Source organism: Vidua chalybeata, chromosome 5 (genome assembly GCF_026979565.1).
Source record: "Vidua chalybeata isolate OUT-0048 chromosome 5, bVidCha1 merged haplotype, whole genome shotgun sequence".
NCBI lineage: Eukaryota > Metazoa > Chordata > Aves > Passeriformes > Viduidae > Vidua > Vidua chalybeata.
Genome location: NC_071534.1, coordinates 30,358,173 through 30,374,989, shown reverse-complemented (window position 1 = coordinate 30,374,989; position 16,817 = coordinate 30,358,173). Strand labels below are relative to the sequence as shown.

Genomic DNA, 16,817 nt, shown 5'->3' with positions numbered 1-16,817 from the left:
TTATAAAAGAATAAGACAATTCACGATCACACAAAATGCAGTTTTTATCTGCTTAGATGATAGTTTTCATGCAAAATGCTTTACTATTTTTTTAAACTTTTAAAATAAACCACTTCTAGTTTCACTTTTGGAAGCTGGAAGCCCCTGCCATCTAACATGCATCCTTTTAAATGTATTAATTTTAATTACTAGTCCAAGTACCGATCAATAAAACTAAAATCCAGGCAGGATAAATTTCTACTCACTTTCCTTAATGTGCTAAAAAAAAAATCAACAAACTGCAGGAAGCCTGTGACTTTCTGAATGTGTCTCAGCATTAGCCTGCAAGTTTACAATGACATGGATATTTTGGGAGTACAATTTACACAGTAAATCTCTGGCACATGTCAAGGAAAAAACCTGTGGTGCTTATATAGCCAGTGTAGCTCATATCAGTGCTGGGGCTGATTCAAGACAATTTACAACAGGTTACGTGCATGGGGTTGCTATTAATAAGAAGTGTTGGAATTACAACATTGGGCACAGGAAGAGGCATTCATGGACACTAAATTGAGCTGAGTGAAGCCATTTCACACCCCCAGCTTCTTCTGTAGTCTGTGGAAATGCAAGCTTGTCTATAAGGCAGCTCAGAGCACGAGCTTAATTTAGACTCAAGTTACAGGAGAGGCAGAGAACTGATTTAGTGTTTCCCAGCCATGACACAGGGAAGGGACTCTCCCTGTGCTTCTTCGTCCTGGGCCTTCCTTAGCTGTGTCTGGTATTTGCTGGGCACTTCACCAAGCCCAGTCAGTTGGCTAATGAACAAAAAACTGCTTCAAGGAAATAAAAGTGATAGTTTCCTGCTGATTTAATGAGCTGAAATGGCTCAAGAAAAGCTTAGAGAAGCTTGTGGGTCTGAGGGATAAGCAGGGGTGGAGGGCAGCCCTTTGAGGTTTGCCTGATCCCACAGAGCTCAGCTTTGGACTCAGCTCTGCTGGGCAACATCACCCTTGGCTGCTTGCTTTGTAGGGAGAAATTTTAAGTGGGCACCTGTTAGATCCAATTCAAAGATATTTGTTGCAGTCATCCTAAAGTTCCTGTCTCAGTTGGCTTTGCCTACAGCATTATAAACCAAAGTGGAAGCATGATTGGTTGAATAACTGAGCTATGTTTTATAGTTTGAAGGAGGAGATTCAAAATGTGTCCACAGATATATTCCCTCACCTTTTGTGCATCATCCTCTATGACCACTGCTGGAAAACATAACTCTCATCACTTCACAGGGAACTTGCACCTGTCCCCACTTCCAGCAATGATTTCCCCCCTTTAAGTCCCTCTAACCAGAGGAACAGATTTGCAGGGTGAGGTGAAACAAGCTGTGACTGAGGACACTCCAGAAGCCTCCCCAGCATTCAGATGGAGACTGACACTGTGTTTGCCAACTGTTCTCTTCCCCCTCCCCAGGAATCCAACACCATCAAGGGTAGAATGTTCCCTCACACCACCTGATTAAAGGAATTCTGCCAAATTCCATCAAGAAATCCCTGCCACTATGAGTCCCTTTGTGTACAGTGCAAAGCTTGTCCCTAGACACAGCACTCAGATGTATCAATGAAGATAAACCTCCCTCGTTACTGGGAAATGTTAAATAATGCTTTCTGGGAGCTCAGCTCTGTCCACAGCTTTTTCCACAGAGCTTGTGCTCTGTGAATGGCAGTGCTAAGGGTCCAGAGTGCAATATGGCAAAGGTTCTTCAGATATCACTGGATGCTTCCCAAACAGGAGGGCAGCCAGTCAGCCTTGACCCTTAACATCAGCAATCTGCTTCAAAGGCAGTGGCTGCAAGCCTGTGACTGCTCTGGAGAGGTTTATGTAAACCACAGACAGAGGTTTCTGTGTAACAGGCAAAAATGTATTCCCTCTGTCTCCAGAATTACTTTTAACAAGGTAAATTGTAGGATCATGTAAGTGAAAGTCTAGGTGGGAGTGGGAGTGGTGAAAATGTTCTCCAGCAAAATTCACTGTAAGCAATATCCTGACATGGGGGTTCAAATAACATAACTTGGGAGTTCCTTCTCCCAGTACAACACACATACAAAGAAACCTGGATTCAGCTCCTAAAGAGGTAGTCAGTCCTACAGCTGTGGAACGACTTCAGAAGTCATTGAAGGTACAAGATGTGTTTCTATGTGAAGCACTACTGAAAAATCTACTGTAACACAATGTATTATTGTATCACAGGAGGCAATTCTTACCTACTACCTCACTGCTATTACAATAGTGCTGTAGAGGACCACTACAAAAATCTTTGTACAAAGATCAATTGAGGTGCTACATACCAGATATGCTACACTCTGTGTGTGATTACAGGGGGTGATTGCACTGATGTAAAAAACTCTCCAGTATGAACACAGCCTTGCATCTGTGGAGAGGTGTTAGTCTGACAAGGCCATATTCACTCCTTCAGACGTAAAAATAAAACCATAAAATCCATACATAAAAATCTTAGGATTACTAAGTTTTCTGAACAGTTAACCAGTTCAGAGGAAAAAAAACCCCATGTTTATTGTATGGAAATTTTTCTATTGATAAAAAAATAATTTCTGTCTGTAATTTCAATTTCATATTTTTTTGTTTGCATATGCACTGTTTGCCCCATTTTTGTCTTGTCACTTTGTTTAGCAGCTGTAGTTTCTCCTGAACTTTTTAATAAGCCAGAGCTCATTAAATCAATGCAGTTTAGTTCTTACAAACTGAGTGCTATTAGTTACCTAATTGTAAAACTTATCACCATTTGTTTCCTCTGGCATCAAAGATATTCATTAAATGAGATCATCACATTTCACTCCTTTTGCACTATAACCCCCAAGCTCATGATGTGTTTGTTTGGTTTGGTTTTTTTTTTTTATTAACTCCATTACAGAACACTTAACTTATTATGAGTGTATTATCTGTTTGCACTGTCTAATTTTTAAACAAAAATTAAACAGAGAGTTGGCTCACTGCCAAAAATAAGGAACCGTTCCTTCAAACAAAACCAGGGAAAAGAAGCTTCCAAAGCTACCTCTCCAAGATAATTTTTCTTTATTGTGTGATGTAATTTCCATCCAAATGGCAAATCCAGGTGAAGAAGCACAAAATTAACATAGGTGGACCAGAATTTTAATTCAGCATCTGCCAGCATTGCATGTGACAGCAGTGAACGATTTCCAGCATATTAAATCAGTTGTCTGTATTTTGCAAAGCTGAACTTCTAATGCTTTTTCTTCCATTACATCCACGTGCAATAATGCTTAGAACACATCCATCCTGTAGGGCAAGGACCTGATCCACCAGGTCTAACACAGTGAGAGAGAATCTTAACATTGCCATCAGCCCTACATCCCAGCCTGTGGTGTAATGGGTTCCTTCCCTTCCTAGGTTAAACTCTTCATGACTTAGGGTTACAGCTGTCATCAGACCATGGCCATCAGAACATCAGCATCTTGCTGTCTACTTTAATTTTGGGAAGATGATGGGACAGATGGAAGTAATAAAGTATCTCAGACTTATCTAATTACACACTTTGTATACAACCCAAAAGCTGAAGTGATTAAAATGTATACACAAAATATATGTTGTAATTCTATGTAAGTTACCAGGCAAAATTATTTTCACTGTCTCCCTTAACATTAGGGTTTGTTTTTCTGGAGAACTGCACTGCATCAAAAATGCCAATGTTGCTAAACTGGAGCTGAACTTTGAAACTGTGACCTGTCACCAGGAGACTTTCCATGTGACCTTGGGGAGATCATTTCACCTCTCTGTGCCTCCATCATCTGGAACAATAATTAAGTAAATAATTAAGAGCAGGAAAAGGGAATAAGCTTCTTTCTTCTACCCACTGTCTTGCTCCTACCTTGTCTATTTAGACTGAAGGGACTTCAGGTAGGGGATTAAATACCCTGTGCTTTTAGAAACCATGAAAAATGAAGCCTGATCTAAAGAAGAGCTGTTGTAACCAGTGGTAAACGGTCCAGTCTGCCTTTTAAAGCTTTAATATCTTGCAAATAGGAATGTGGTATTTCCCTCTCAATTCCAAATGCTACTGTGGTAATTGATTGTTGAGAGGTCATAAGGAGACAGAAGGATCCTGTCCAAAGAGACACAATGCAGTGGTGAGCATTCCTCACAACAGGCACTGGCAGGACAAGGACCCTTGGTTATGGTTCAGGAATTAAAAAAACCTTCCTCTAGTCCTTCCCTAATTTCTCCTTTTTATCTCCCTTCCTCCCTGTTTCCTTAAATTTCAGCTGTGCATGCTCCTGTTGTGATTATAGAAGACAGATTTTCTGACCCTTACATTTAATTGTGTAATTATTATTTACCTCCAGCTCCCATTGCAGCCATAATTTCAAAGTCTTGAATTTATTTTCTTACAGCAAGCTACTACCTGCAGTGTCATGTGGATGGCTTAACTCATTTCTTTTCCTGCAGGGGACCTTTTGCAAAGTCAAAAAATGTGTAGAAGCAAAGTAGGCCATGGTTAGACAGTGATTTAAAGCCAGCATGGATCTGTACTGATCTGCTGCCCAGAAAAGCAGGTTTCATCCTTTGCTCACCACCATGCTCACACCATCATTTGTTTGGCTGCTTGGCGAGCCACGGGGAATTAATCCAGTTATTAATAAACCTGGCAAAATATCTTGCAAAAAGAAAAAAAAAATCAATACAACTTTAAACTAGCCGCAACAACAGAATAAAAAAAAAAAAAAAAAGGCAGACAAAGTCATAGGCAGGCATAGCTAGGCTCTCTGCCTAGTCCCATTTAACCCAGTGACTTATTTGGGAGGACTCTGGAATCCACTGTTCTTTTTCCCTCTTGTGAGGGAGACTAAATCATGTGTGATGAGGAACCTAAACCTTTCTGGTTTCTTCCCCACTGGAACTAATTGCATACGATTCAGTGTTGTGCTTCTATTTTCTTCCTTTACATCTAGAAAGATGTAATGTTACAGCACTAGATGAAACAAACCCTGTTTGCTCTTATCCTGTATTTTGCTTGCTTTGGTCCTGGAGGAATTCCAAGAAATCCCTTCCTTCTCTGCTCAGCAGCAGTGGCCGATCGTACACCCAGATTTTCAGTTTGTGTGTTCCGTGGGTCTGAGGAAAAGGAAAATATCATCTGACTCTTATTGTCATCCGACTCCTTACAGTGCCGGATGTGCTTATTACTTTAACAAGGCGTTAAACTACATTCACGCTTATTACCATCTTTAAGGGATGCCCTACTGGGATACCGAGAAAGTGAGTGAGTGTGCTATGTGTCTGGCCGAGACCGAGGGAGAGGGAGGAGGCGCGCTGGTGGTGGCTCTGCTCAGGTTACATTCTTTGTTGGCCTGCCTCAGGTTACATCCCTTATTCCTGCCGAGGCATCGCTCTGTGCCTCCAGGACGGATTTGTCCAGCTACCAAAAATCCAACCAGAGTCAGGCCCAGGGCAGAAATCAGCGAGCACAAAAATCAGACACCCCTGACTGAGGAGATACCCCCAATTTGAGCAAGTTCTCCCCGAAAGATCAGGTAAAATGCTTTCTTTTTTGCCACATTTTAAATCGATTGCAGCGATTGTAGAGCCTGTGGCTCTGTGACACCAGGGACTAACAGCCTCGTATGTCCCCTGTGGAAGTGAAGCTGCTGAGACCACCAGTGCCCAGTGTCGCACGGCCATTCCCGGCCCCGGCAGCATCGCTGCTCCCGGCCGCGCACCCAGCGGTGTCCCTGGGACACAGCTGCAGGGACGGGCCGGCAGCGCCGGCCCTGCGCCACTGCGGGACCGGGGCGGAGCAGCGACATCCTTGAGACTCCGTCCTTGGTGGGGATTGAGCGCAGCCGCCACCTCCCCCCAGCCGCGTCGCCGGGCCCGCCCCTTCCGTTGCGGAGCGGTCACTGCCCGAGCCCCGCGCTCCCCTCTCCGCTCCCGCTCCCCTTCGGTTGCGGAGCGCTCGTTGCCCGAGTTCCGTGTTCCTTTCATTGCGGAGCGCTCGCTGCCTGAGCCCCGCACACCGTGCTCCGCTCGCCGCTTCCGCGCTGCTCCCGCTGCCCGGTGCGTATGGGGAGACCCCGCTCCGGGACAGGGGGTGCTGGGTGGCCGGCCCGTTACTTCTCTCCCGGGCGTCTTGTTCCCGCCGGGGTTCGGCCGCTGCCGCGGGCCGAGCATCCCTGCGTGGCCAGCGGGTGATGCCTGGGGTGGCCGGAGCCGGGCCGGGCTCCCGAGGGTTCGGGTTGGGGTCTGGAATGGCCGGAGCCCAGCTGCGGTTCCCGGAGGTTTGGGTTTGGGGTGGCCGGAGCCGGGCTGTGGCTCCCGAGGGTTTGGGGTGGCTGGAGCCGGGCGGTGGCTCCGGGCTGGTCCCCGGCCATGCTCAGGGTGCCCCGGTGCCGCCGCGGCCCCTGACTGCCCTGGCGCGGCCGTGGGCCCCGGGGAGCCTCGGTGGCCCGTGGAAAGGAGCCGGGGACATCCCAGCCCGCTCCCTGCGGCCCGGCTGGCTCGTGGAGTACCGTCCCGGAGCCCTGGTGTGCCGGGAGGTGAATGCCTAGGGCCTGCAGCGCTGATGGAATTTCATCCTTCGGTGGGCGGCTCTGGGAACGGCGTCAGCGGGGTGTGCTGCCAGCCCCTGGCCGGGCTCAGGGAAGGCAGGGACCCAGAGCCCCGTGGCCGCGGAGAGTGTGTGGGTGGGAAAGAGCCCTGCGAGGAAGGGCAGCGTGCCCGGAGCTGCCTAACGTAGACCCGGCTGTGGCAGGTGACTCCTCCTTTCAGAACATGCCTTTCAGCTCCCTCTGGCCTGCTCTGATCCACATCTTTCCATCTCTCCTTACAGAACATCATGGCCACTGTCAAGGACAAGCTGATCAGCCCCATTGCGGAGGAAGCCAAGGTCCCCAACAACAAGATCACGGTTGTGGGGGTTGGCCAGGTTGGGATGGCCGCTGCTATCAGCGTCCTTGCAAAGGTACGGCTCAAGGACACTGTGCTCTCCAAGCCCCCCGTGCTGTCGTGCTCTGTGCTGCCTGTCTTGGCAGAAGGTGGGACATTTGGGAGGTTGGCACAGAAATGAATCATTAGCAGCTCGGGTAAGCAAGCAGTGACCTACAAGCCTGACCTCGACATTCAGCCACTCCTTGTTCTCTCACCTTTCTGTCTGTGCTTAGCAGTAAATGTCTCATTAGGCAGAATGATTATCCAGGCTGCTGGGAAAATGTAGGTAGGAATGACTCCACAGCCCCTGCCAAACTTCTCATTCTCTTCTTAATTTTTTTATTCTTCCACAGCAAAGCTGGAGTTTGCTTGGTGAGGGAGCTCTGCTGGGCAAAGAATAGAGACAGAGCAAAAATCTGGGTGAAATACAGGATAGCAACCAAGAGTGTTTGCTTTTTATTCTTTTAAAGAATATGTGCCCTAATAGCTGAAAATACTGCTCTCCCCTCCAGCAGCTTCTTGTTTTCTCTTAATCCCTTTTTGCTTGTTTACATGATTTTTTTTTTTTTCATGAGAGGTGTTAGCTAGTTTTTAAATAACTAAAAACAGAGGGCTGGACTTGGAGGTTATTTTGACTTTTCCTGTTACTGGTTTGTGGGATAGGTTTGTCAAATCTCATGGTGTAGTCTTTGAGCAAAGAAAAGGCTTATTAATCAATGAGGATGTCTTGTACTTTGCACTTTGTTTTTGGAGAATATTCTAAATATATTAAATTTGAAAAGAGAGCTAGAAACTGCAGATTTTTTGTTCTTAAGAGAAGGCATCAACAGATATGCCCTGCTCCCTTGCAGGGGCAGATCTTAAATCAGGTAGCTCACAATCAGGTGGAAAATCTTGCTTGTAAGAATAAACCAGCAGTAGTTTGTTTGTAGATGACCCTCCAATGTATTACCCTGAGGATGCATGTTTTAATGCATGTTTAATTATATATAAAAAAGTAAGGCCTTTCACTTGCTGATATTCATGAGCCCTGTGAGTAAGGAAAAACTGACAGTTGGAACAGGCCACAGTGAAACTAAGTGCGAAACTGATGCGAAAGTGACAAATAGTTTTTAAAACAAATAAGCAAAGAAGAAATTTAATGGAAAAACAGTGATAGTTCCTTGTGGGTTTTTATATTTATACTTTTAAGCACATGGTTGCCTCTCAGGGTCTGAAATCAGTTGGTTTTTATGTAACCTGTGAGGGAGCCCAGGGATGTTGCCACAAATTGAACCACAATTCAGCATTCATTTACTGCACTTCTCTAAGCAGGATCAAACTGCATTGTCAGATATCTAAGCACAAAGTTTTACTGTTAATGAACAGTATACACCAAACCCAGAATAAGAACTGGTTTTAAATTCTTCAAGCATGGATTATGACATGGAGTTTATTTCAGTCAGGCTTCTGGTTTTACTCTCTCACAACTATAAGCTGCAGTATAAAATGTTTTCATAATAAAACCATCTGGTTCTTGTAACTGAATTATAATAATGCAATAGAATAATTTGGGCTGGAAAAGATCTCTTATGATCATTGAGACCCACCATTAACCCAGCACTGCCAAGTCCAGCATGTCCCCAAGTGCCACATCTAAAAGTTTATAAACCCATCAAGGGATCGTGACCCAACAGCTTCTCTGGGCAGCCTGACCACCCTTCTGGTGATGAATTTTTCCTCCTATCCAATCTAAATTTCCCCTGGCACAGCGTGTATCCTGTTCCTTGTTCCCTGGGAGCAGAGCCCAATCCTCCCAGCTGTCCCCTGCTGTCAGGGAGTTGTGCAGAGCCAGAAGGTCCCCCCTGAGCCTCCTTTTCTCCAGGCTGAGCCTCCCCAGCTCCCTCAGCCGCTCCTGGTGCTCCAGCCCCTTCCCCAGCTTCGTTCTCTTCTCTGGACACGCTCCAGCCCCTCAATATATTTGTAGTGAGGGAACACAGGATTTGAGGTGTGGTCTCACCAGTGCAAGGCCCAGGGGGACAGTCACTGCTCTGGTCCTGCTGGCCACTCTATTCCTGATACAGCTGGAATGCCTTTGGCCTGTTGGCTCATGTTCAGCCACTGCAAACCAATAGGATGTGGGTTTGACTTGTACAAGATGCTTGGCTCTAATACTGATTTCAGTTTGTTGGTGTGGTATTAAATGTATAAATTTGCATGACTGTAAAACTTCCATGTTGGTTATTTAGTTCCTGCTCAGTTAGAGACAAGTCATTGATGTTACTGATTTAGAAATGGGAGCTAAATCTGTTCTGCAATGTAAATATCACACAGTAGCTCCTGTAGAGAAAAATAGCTAAAGAATCCTTTTTCTCTCAACTTTAGTGTTGAGGAAGTCTGTTCCAATTGTATATTTTTGTGAAATGAATTGATTGATGGCATGTTCAAAGGGAATACTTAACTTGATAATTATATGGTGTGTTCTTTCAGATATTTAAATATTTAAAACAGGCCTATTTGCTGGATAGATTTGGAGGGTTAGCCACAACTCTGAAAGATGCAACCTTTTTCCAAAAGTAATAACTAAATTAAGAAGTGCTTTCCTAGCAAAGAGTTGGCTGTGCACTCAAACTCCACACAAATGATACCTTTTTTGGGAAGTCTGAGTGAGTTTTGTGAACCTGTGCTGTAGTAACCTCTGACTTTGTGAGATGCATCAGAACGCCAAGATAGTGCCGGTTTATTTGGAGAAGAGATACTTTCACATGGGTGAAATGTGTTACTTTAAAATGTAATTTTAAATGGGTTAAAGTTAATGGGTTAACTTTAAAATGCATGTGAACTGCGTCATTGACTCGAAATTTTGTTGTTTTCAGGGTCTTTGTGATGAGCTTGCTCTGGTTGATGTTATGGAAGACAAACTAAAAGGAGAAATGATGGACCTGCAGCACGGGAGCGTGTTCCTTCACACTCACAAGATCGTGGCAGACAAAGGTGCACCTCAGTTTCTTTGATTTAACACTGATATTCTGTGACTTTGCTTAATAGTGGAGAATTAGTTGTGCAGTCCTAAAGAACTCTTAGGATTTGGCATTGAAAAAGGTGAAATGTGTGATTTGGGGTGAGTTCAGATGAACACCATAAAGGGAGTGGCTCTTAAGCTGGGCTCTCTCTTACATCTCTTTACAATCTGGGGCTTGTATTAGTAAAATTGATTTTAGTGAAACTGTATGTAGAATAAATAGTATTATTTTCATAGTGGAAATAAGAGTCAGAATGGCTAAGTAGACTCTCAACACCCACATATTGATATATCAGGTCAGTGTTAGGAGATGGTGCTGGCTTTCAAACTGATGTCTTGGGTTTTGGGTTTGAATGCAATGCACAGTGCAGAAGCTCCCTGTAATTCCTGTATTAACACAATGCTACTGGAATTAGTGGAATTATTTTAAACACACTCTGTGTCTTCTCCCCTCTTCTCTGGTTAGACTATGCTGTCACTGCCAACTCCAAGATCGTGGTGGTGACTGCAGGAGTCCGTCAGCAGGAGGGGGAGAGTCGGCTCAACCTGGTGCAGAGGAATGTGAATGTCTTCAAATTCATCATTCCTCAGGTCGTCAAGTACAGCCCCAACTGCATCATCCTGGTGGTTTCCAACCCAGGTAAGGCAGTCTTCTCCTAAATACTTCCAGATTTGGTTTGACAAGATAAAACATTAGTTAGTTCTCAGAATATCTCTTCAAATACAAAGTGTTGAAACTTAATAGCTTTTTGTGGACACCTGAGAGTGCAGACAAATACTCTGTACTTTCTGATGCTCTCTTTATTCAGAACTTGCTATGGTGTCCATATTTTAAAAGGATGCTTTGTGATAAATACTTAAGTTCTTTGCATACTTTGGCTTAAGCAGTAGGAAGTTTAAATTTTTTATCTCTAATGGGTACCTTTTGTGTCTGGATAGGATAGGGCTGTTTGCGGCATGAAGAACTTGCCCTATAGTCATGGCTATATTTTCAGAAAAAAGAATTTGCATGCTGAAGCTTATGGTGAAACAAGGGCTGACTGCATTCCACAGTTCAATTAAAACAGAAAAAAAAGAGTTAATTTTGCATGTTTGTGTGTTCACTTGCAAGTATCTCATTGCACTGAGATAGCTTGGATATTTGGATGTCTAAAGGTGACAGTAAATATTCTGATGTGCTTTGTAGGGTGCCCCTGTAGGGTTGTCTTTGCTTAATTCAACATCTGAAACCAGTACTCTGGAAGAAGTACTCTGAAGAACTCTGATGATGAAGTGACACTGCTTTTAAAGAAAACCTGGCAGAGTGGAACGATTGCATGCTCTGTTGGGGGTTGAGTAATTATCTGGTCTACAGTTAGCCAGTGTTCTCAGCAAATGCAGTAACTTGCAGCAGTTTTAAGCACTTACCTGAAAACCAGACTGAGACAAAGATCAGGCTGTTCTTGTTCTAGCAAGGCTGAATTCAACCTGTTGACTTCTCTCCAGCAGAGCAGCTGCAGGAGGAGAATTGTATGTTGCTTTTTCAGAATTATTTTTATAATCCTTTGTTTTCTCAGTGTGTGGAGTTTTGTCCACTAGTTTTATATAGCGAAAGTTATTGTGAGCCCATGAGAAGGGACTTGGGGGTGTAACCTTGATGCCCTTCCCTGCCCCAGCTGAGGCTGTAGGGAACATGCCACTTGTGAGGTGTGAACTGTGCTTTGTTGCCTGAGCAGAGCAAATGATGCATTTCAGATCTGTGTACACAAATGTGTACCTTCCTGAGAACTGCCTGGCTCCTCAGAGTTGGAGTCAGTTCCTGTAGCCTGGTTATTGTTGCTTTGAGCTGTGGATTAGAGGTTTTTCTCTCTGGTCACATCTTCTGTCTGCCCTATCTAGCATTGGGTTTTTTCCTAAAACTGTATTTTTAGAAATGTGCAGCTAAAGCACATTGCTTATCTGGCTTTTCATGCTGCAGAGGTGGTTGATGTAGAAAGTGCTTAGTGCGCAAATCAAGAAATTAAACTGAAGGAATTATCAACTACAAAGAGTGTGTAAATCTCAGACTTTTGATTGTAAATTATTTAACCTGTTGTTGTAATGGTGAACTCGAAGGGAGCATTATTCGGGAAATTACTGGAATATTTTAGCCACATGAGATCAGTCCCAGTTCTGAATGCCCTAGGGCTTTAACTGTGACCAAAAAAAGTGTGTCCAACTTTAGCTGGTAGGAATCTAATCTCTAAAAACCTTCCTTGAATTTTCTTAGGACCCATCAAGCTACTGTTCAAAATTTCAAGCACTGCATCCATTTTAATCCCCCAAACAGATCCAAACTTCGTTGATCAGTGAGCACAACTGTGTTTTGAGTCCTCCTGATTGCCCTGCTACACTCAGTAAGGAAATGGTTGGAGCATTCTTGGTGTGAGTGGAGTTTCATTTACCATGCATGCTTTTCCTTTCAGTGGATATATTAACCTATGTCACATGGAAGCTGAGTGGGCTGCCAAAAAACCGTGTGATTGGAAGTGGCTGCAATCTGGACACGGCCAGATTCCGTTACCTGATGTCCGAGAGACTTGGAATCCATCCAAGCAGCTGCCATGGCTGGATCTTGGGAGAGCACGGTGATTCCAGTGGTAAGGAGCAGTTCTGACCTCCCTGGGAATGAGCAATACCATTGCAGAGCTTGAGGCTTGAGGTTTGTTACAGGGTTCTGAAGGAATGGCTGAAGTTGAGCTCGAGTATCTGGTACTTTGCTGTATTTTTATGAAGATTAGAGTTGAGAGAAGTACAGGAAATCTACCTACACATATTTAATAAATGTGATTGTGGCTGTATGATTAAAGCCTGAACTGAAAGGTCAGTTTTGTGAGGTGGTGTCATGAAGGCTACAGCTTGCTTCTTTTTATCCTCAGATTTTGGAGTGCCATTCCATAGCCTGTAGCACAGTTCTCTGAAAGCAGTATCTGTCGCTGTCGAGCAGGACGGGAACAGAGAACTCCAGATCAGAAGGCAAAGAAAATGAGCTCTGATTTATTTCAAATATACTGCTCTATATATAGAGAACATCGAGAAGACTAATTTCATTGGTCTTAGAGTAAAAACATGTCACACCATTGGTGTGCAGTGAATGATGCACAGTGGCAGAGCATATCTATAAACAATGTGAATAACAAGATAGATTAGAGAATTATTTACATTCTTTCCCAACTGTTTCCCAGGCTCTTGCCTGGTTAGAAAACCTTTCTCTTTCTCTCTGACTGAGCTGAGAATATCCACAAGTATCAGCACAAGCACAAGCAAGTATCAGCACTTGCTAGATCAATAGCAGAGGTTGTTATTCTAGCAGTCCAGATCCAAGCTAACAAAATTATCCCTTACCTTATTTTGTGACTTTCCTCCTTGCTGTTTAAAGCAAAGGTATTTTTAAAATGTGAAATCAAAGAAGTTTATCTGTCCTAATTCAGTTAAAGTATTCCAAGTCTGAAAAGCTGCAGCAGAACATTTATGTAGATTGTTACTGCTTTATACTTTCATGCTGTATATTTCTAAGGGAGCCACCTCTTCATTGTCCCATTGCATTTGATCAAAGTACAGTGTCTGATCAACAGCAGCAGTTACTGTAGCCAGCCCTATACCAATGAAAGCAGAGTTTGGCTGAGCACATGCAGAGCTTTTCCTGTGTCATTGTCACAGCTGTTTTTGCTTTGAAGTAACTCCACATTCCTGCTTACTTCCCAGAAACAGAGACTGAGCTTGCCTCTGAGCTTCCAGGATGCAGGGAGAGGTGCAAATTCATTACTTGATATTCTAAGTTTGCATATTGCAACACTCTTATTTGTGTAAATAAGATTAGACTTCTTGAAGGCTGATTCTAATACTGATTAGTGAAACTGCAAATGCTGCAGTTTTGATTAAAATCAGTTCTTAAAGGCTGGGTAGCTAAAATATGCCTTTTACTAGAATTTGATGTTTCTGACTTCAGAAACTTCCAGGCTCTGACTGCTGTCACATGTTACAAGTGTCTTAAAGTGCCAGTACTAAAACAGTCTCATGTTTGACTCCCAGAGTTCTCAGATTTAACTGTAGCTAAATAAAAACTTAAAACTTGCCTCAGCCAGCCTTGTTGTGATTCTGGCTGCTCCTCCTTTGTTTCCAATTATTTTAGCTAGGCAAGGTGGAGGGGGAGTTGCCAGGTGCTGTTGGCACTGATGTCCTGCCTCTGTTGCAGTGGCTGTTTGGAGCGGAGTGAACGTGGCAGGGGTTTGCCTCCAAGAGCTGAACCCTGCCATGGGAACTGACAAAGATCCTGAGAACTGGAAGGAGATCCACAAGCAAGTGGTTGCAAGGTATGATGACCTGAGGGATAACATGGATGGATGCCATGCTGAGAACAGTTTGTTTGCACTCTGCCTCTGTTCTGGTGCAACTTTCATGTCCTCTTAGGTAGAGGGTTGCTTGAGTGAGTGGGACTGCTTTTTTAAACACAGAAATGCAGGGTTTCAGCTGGTAAGATTTGTTATCCTGCAGGGAGGCAGGTTACTCTGCATAACAAACCCATTCAAGTGCTGGAGCACTCAGGTGCTTGTTTTCCCACATGGAGCTTCTTCAATGGGTAACTTTGTTCAAAGGGCACAAGCCCAGGAAAAGATAGCATGTTTCTGTGAGCAGCGTGTTGAAATTGGGGAAAATGCAGTTCATGGATACAGGAGAGTTTGTGTGTACAGCTGACTACATGTTGCTAAGTCTTTTGTGAAATGAGTGTACACTCACTGGGATAAAGTTTGTTCAGATGTTGGCTAAAAACCTCAGGGTGTAGTGGTGCTTTGACTCTAAATGTTTGCCTATTCCATTGTGCCCCTGACTGAAACAGAGAGCTTATCAGGTATAGGTGTGGTTTTCTACTTTATACTAGGATCTCTTCCTAGATAGGAGCTAATTTTGTTGTCAGCTAATCCTGTGAGAACAACGGGATTCTTTATTATGCATAGGGGATCATGTAGATATTATGCTTTATCCTCTAGTGTTGAAGTGCATAACTTGGACATTTTAATTCCAGAACTTAAAGTGTGTTTCAGAAGTTTGAGAATTTTTTAATGGCTAACATTCACTGGTTTTAAGACTTGTAATTTGCAGTGACTTGCTTGAAGTCATCTTAATGAAGTTGTATTTCAATGTCTCCTTAGTGCCTACGAGGTGATCAAACTAAAGGGATACACAAACTGGGCTATTGGCTTTAGTGTGGCTGACCTCTGTGAGACCATCCTGAAGAACCTGTACCGGGTTCATTCAGTTGCTACTCTGGTAAAGGTAAGAATTGAGGGCTGATTGGACACTCTGGCTCATTTTACTGTTCTGGACAAGCTAAATAGCCTCAATTAGCAAGGTGCTGAATGAAGGAAGCTTTGTAAAATACTATTTTGAATTTCAAATGGCAGCTTACTATTGCTGTTTCTTCTAGGCTGACCTCCTAGCCTACTCTTGCCACAAGTGCGGAGCTGAAAATGAAGTTCTCTGTGCAGAACTGCCTTTGTGTGAAGCTTTGCCATGTGTAGCATATGCAGATTCCTTGAAAGGAAGTTTTCAGTGTAAAAAGGGAAGACTTCTTGGAGGCCCAACTATGATTCCAGGAGCCACTGTCCTTTTATAGCTGGTGTAACTAGCTGCACGTGGTCTGTACCAGCTCCATAACCTCTGCTGCAGCAGGGGCTCTGAGCAGGGGGGAACTGCTCCCTCTGTTGGCCTGTCCCTATCCTGTTTCTGAATCTTTTCAGCTCCCTGCTGTATAGAACTAAAAGTGAGAGGTTTGAAGGTGGGGTTTCTGCCATCAGCTGTTTGGTATTGCCAGGCATTTGATCCAAACCAGATCTATGCTATTTATTTTCTTGAATTCATTGTGGCTGAAATTTTTCTGCAGGTTGTAAAATGATGGTTTTTGGGCTCTGCTCTGAGGACGTACCCTGCAACATAAACCAACCACAGATCTGTGGTGACAGGCCCGTGTCTGATCTCTTTTGTTTGTGACAGGGCATGTATGGTATTCAGAATGAAGTCTTCTTGAGCCTTCCTTCTGTCCTATGTGCCTCTGGCCTGACGAGTGTCATCAACCAAAAGCTGAAGGATGATGAGGTGACCCAGCTGAGGAAGAGCGCGGACACACTGTGGGACGTCCAGAAGGATATCAAGGATCTGTAACTCGTGAATGTTAGGTTCCAGCCATAGGAAAACAGCATGTTGTTTGCAGATGGGGGCTCTACTCACTATATATCTCAATGGTCAACATGAAATGTTCTTCCAGACTTTTGTCCATGGTAGCTAAACTTAGGCTTGCTGTAACGCACAAACCTTACAAACAAATAAAGCGATTTTCAGACATCTTTGGTTGTCCTAGTGACTCTTTTTCAGTATGTAAATTATCTGCCTTACTCTCTGGCATTTTCCTTCATTGTTTGCCACGGACTGCATGGAAGTGTAGGCTTGATGTGTCCTTCTAAAAGGTTGGGAACAAAGTAGTAAGGGTGAATTGGTGGGATTTCACTAAAACTACCTTGCCATGAGGCTTTTCTCAGTCCAGCTGCTGAGTAAGTGGAGTTCATTCCCAGACCTGTTTCTGATAGAGAACTTCATAGTTTTACTGATGGGTAGAGGAAATGGAATGAGCATTTGGCTCTGTGCCACCAGCCAAAAATATACCAGCAATAAGGTTCTGTATGCCACTGGCATAGAAGGAATCCCTTAGATCCTTCTCTCTTCTGGATTAAATTCTTTGCTTGTTAATGGTTTCTAGTTCTTATAATTCAAAAACCATTAATTTCTATTTGATTATCCAAAATTCAAGGTTTTTTTCTGGACCTAGACTGGAATGTTGTGGTTTTGGTCTTGTTTATTAAACAAGCCAAGT

The 16,817-nt window shown here is 43.8% G+C and overlaps 1 protein-coding gene across 1 annotated transcript; it reads left to right on the top strand.

Moving 5' to 3' along the window:
• The first annotated feature begins 5,876 nt into the window (after positions 1-5,876).
• Positions 5,877-16,293, top strand: LDHB (lactate dehydrogenase B). Its single transcript, XM_053943928.1, has 8 exons — positions 5,877-6,063; positions 6,836-6,967; positions 9,789-9,906; positions 10,401-10,574; positions 12,379-12,552; positions 14,148-14,265; positions 15,103-15,226; positions 15,944-16,293. The coding sequence occupies exons 2-8, from the start codon at positions 6,842-6,844 to the stop codon at positions 16,109-16,111; spliced, it is 1,002 nt and encodes a 333-aa protein (XP_053799903.1). The 5' UTR covers positions 5,877-6,063; positions 6,836-6,841; the 3' UTR covers positions 16,112-16,293.
• Positions 16,294-16,817: the final 524 nt, after the last annotated feature.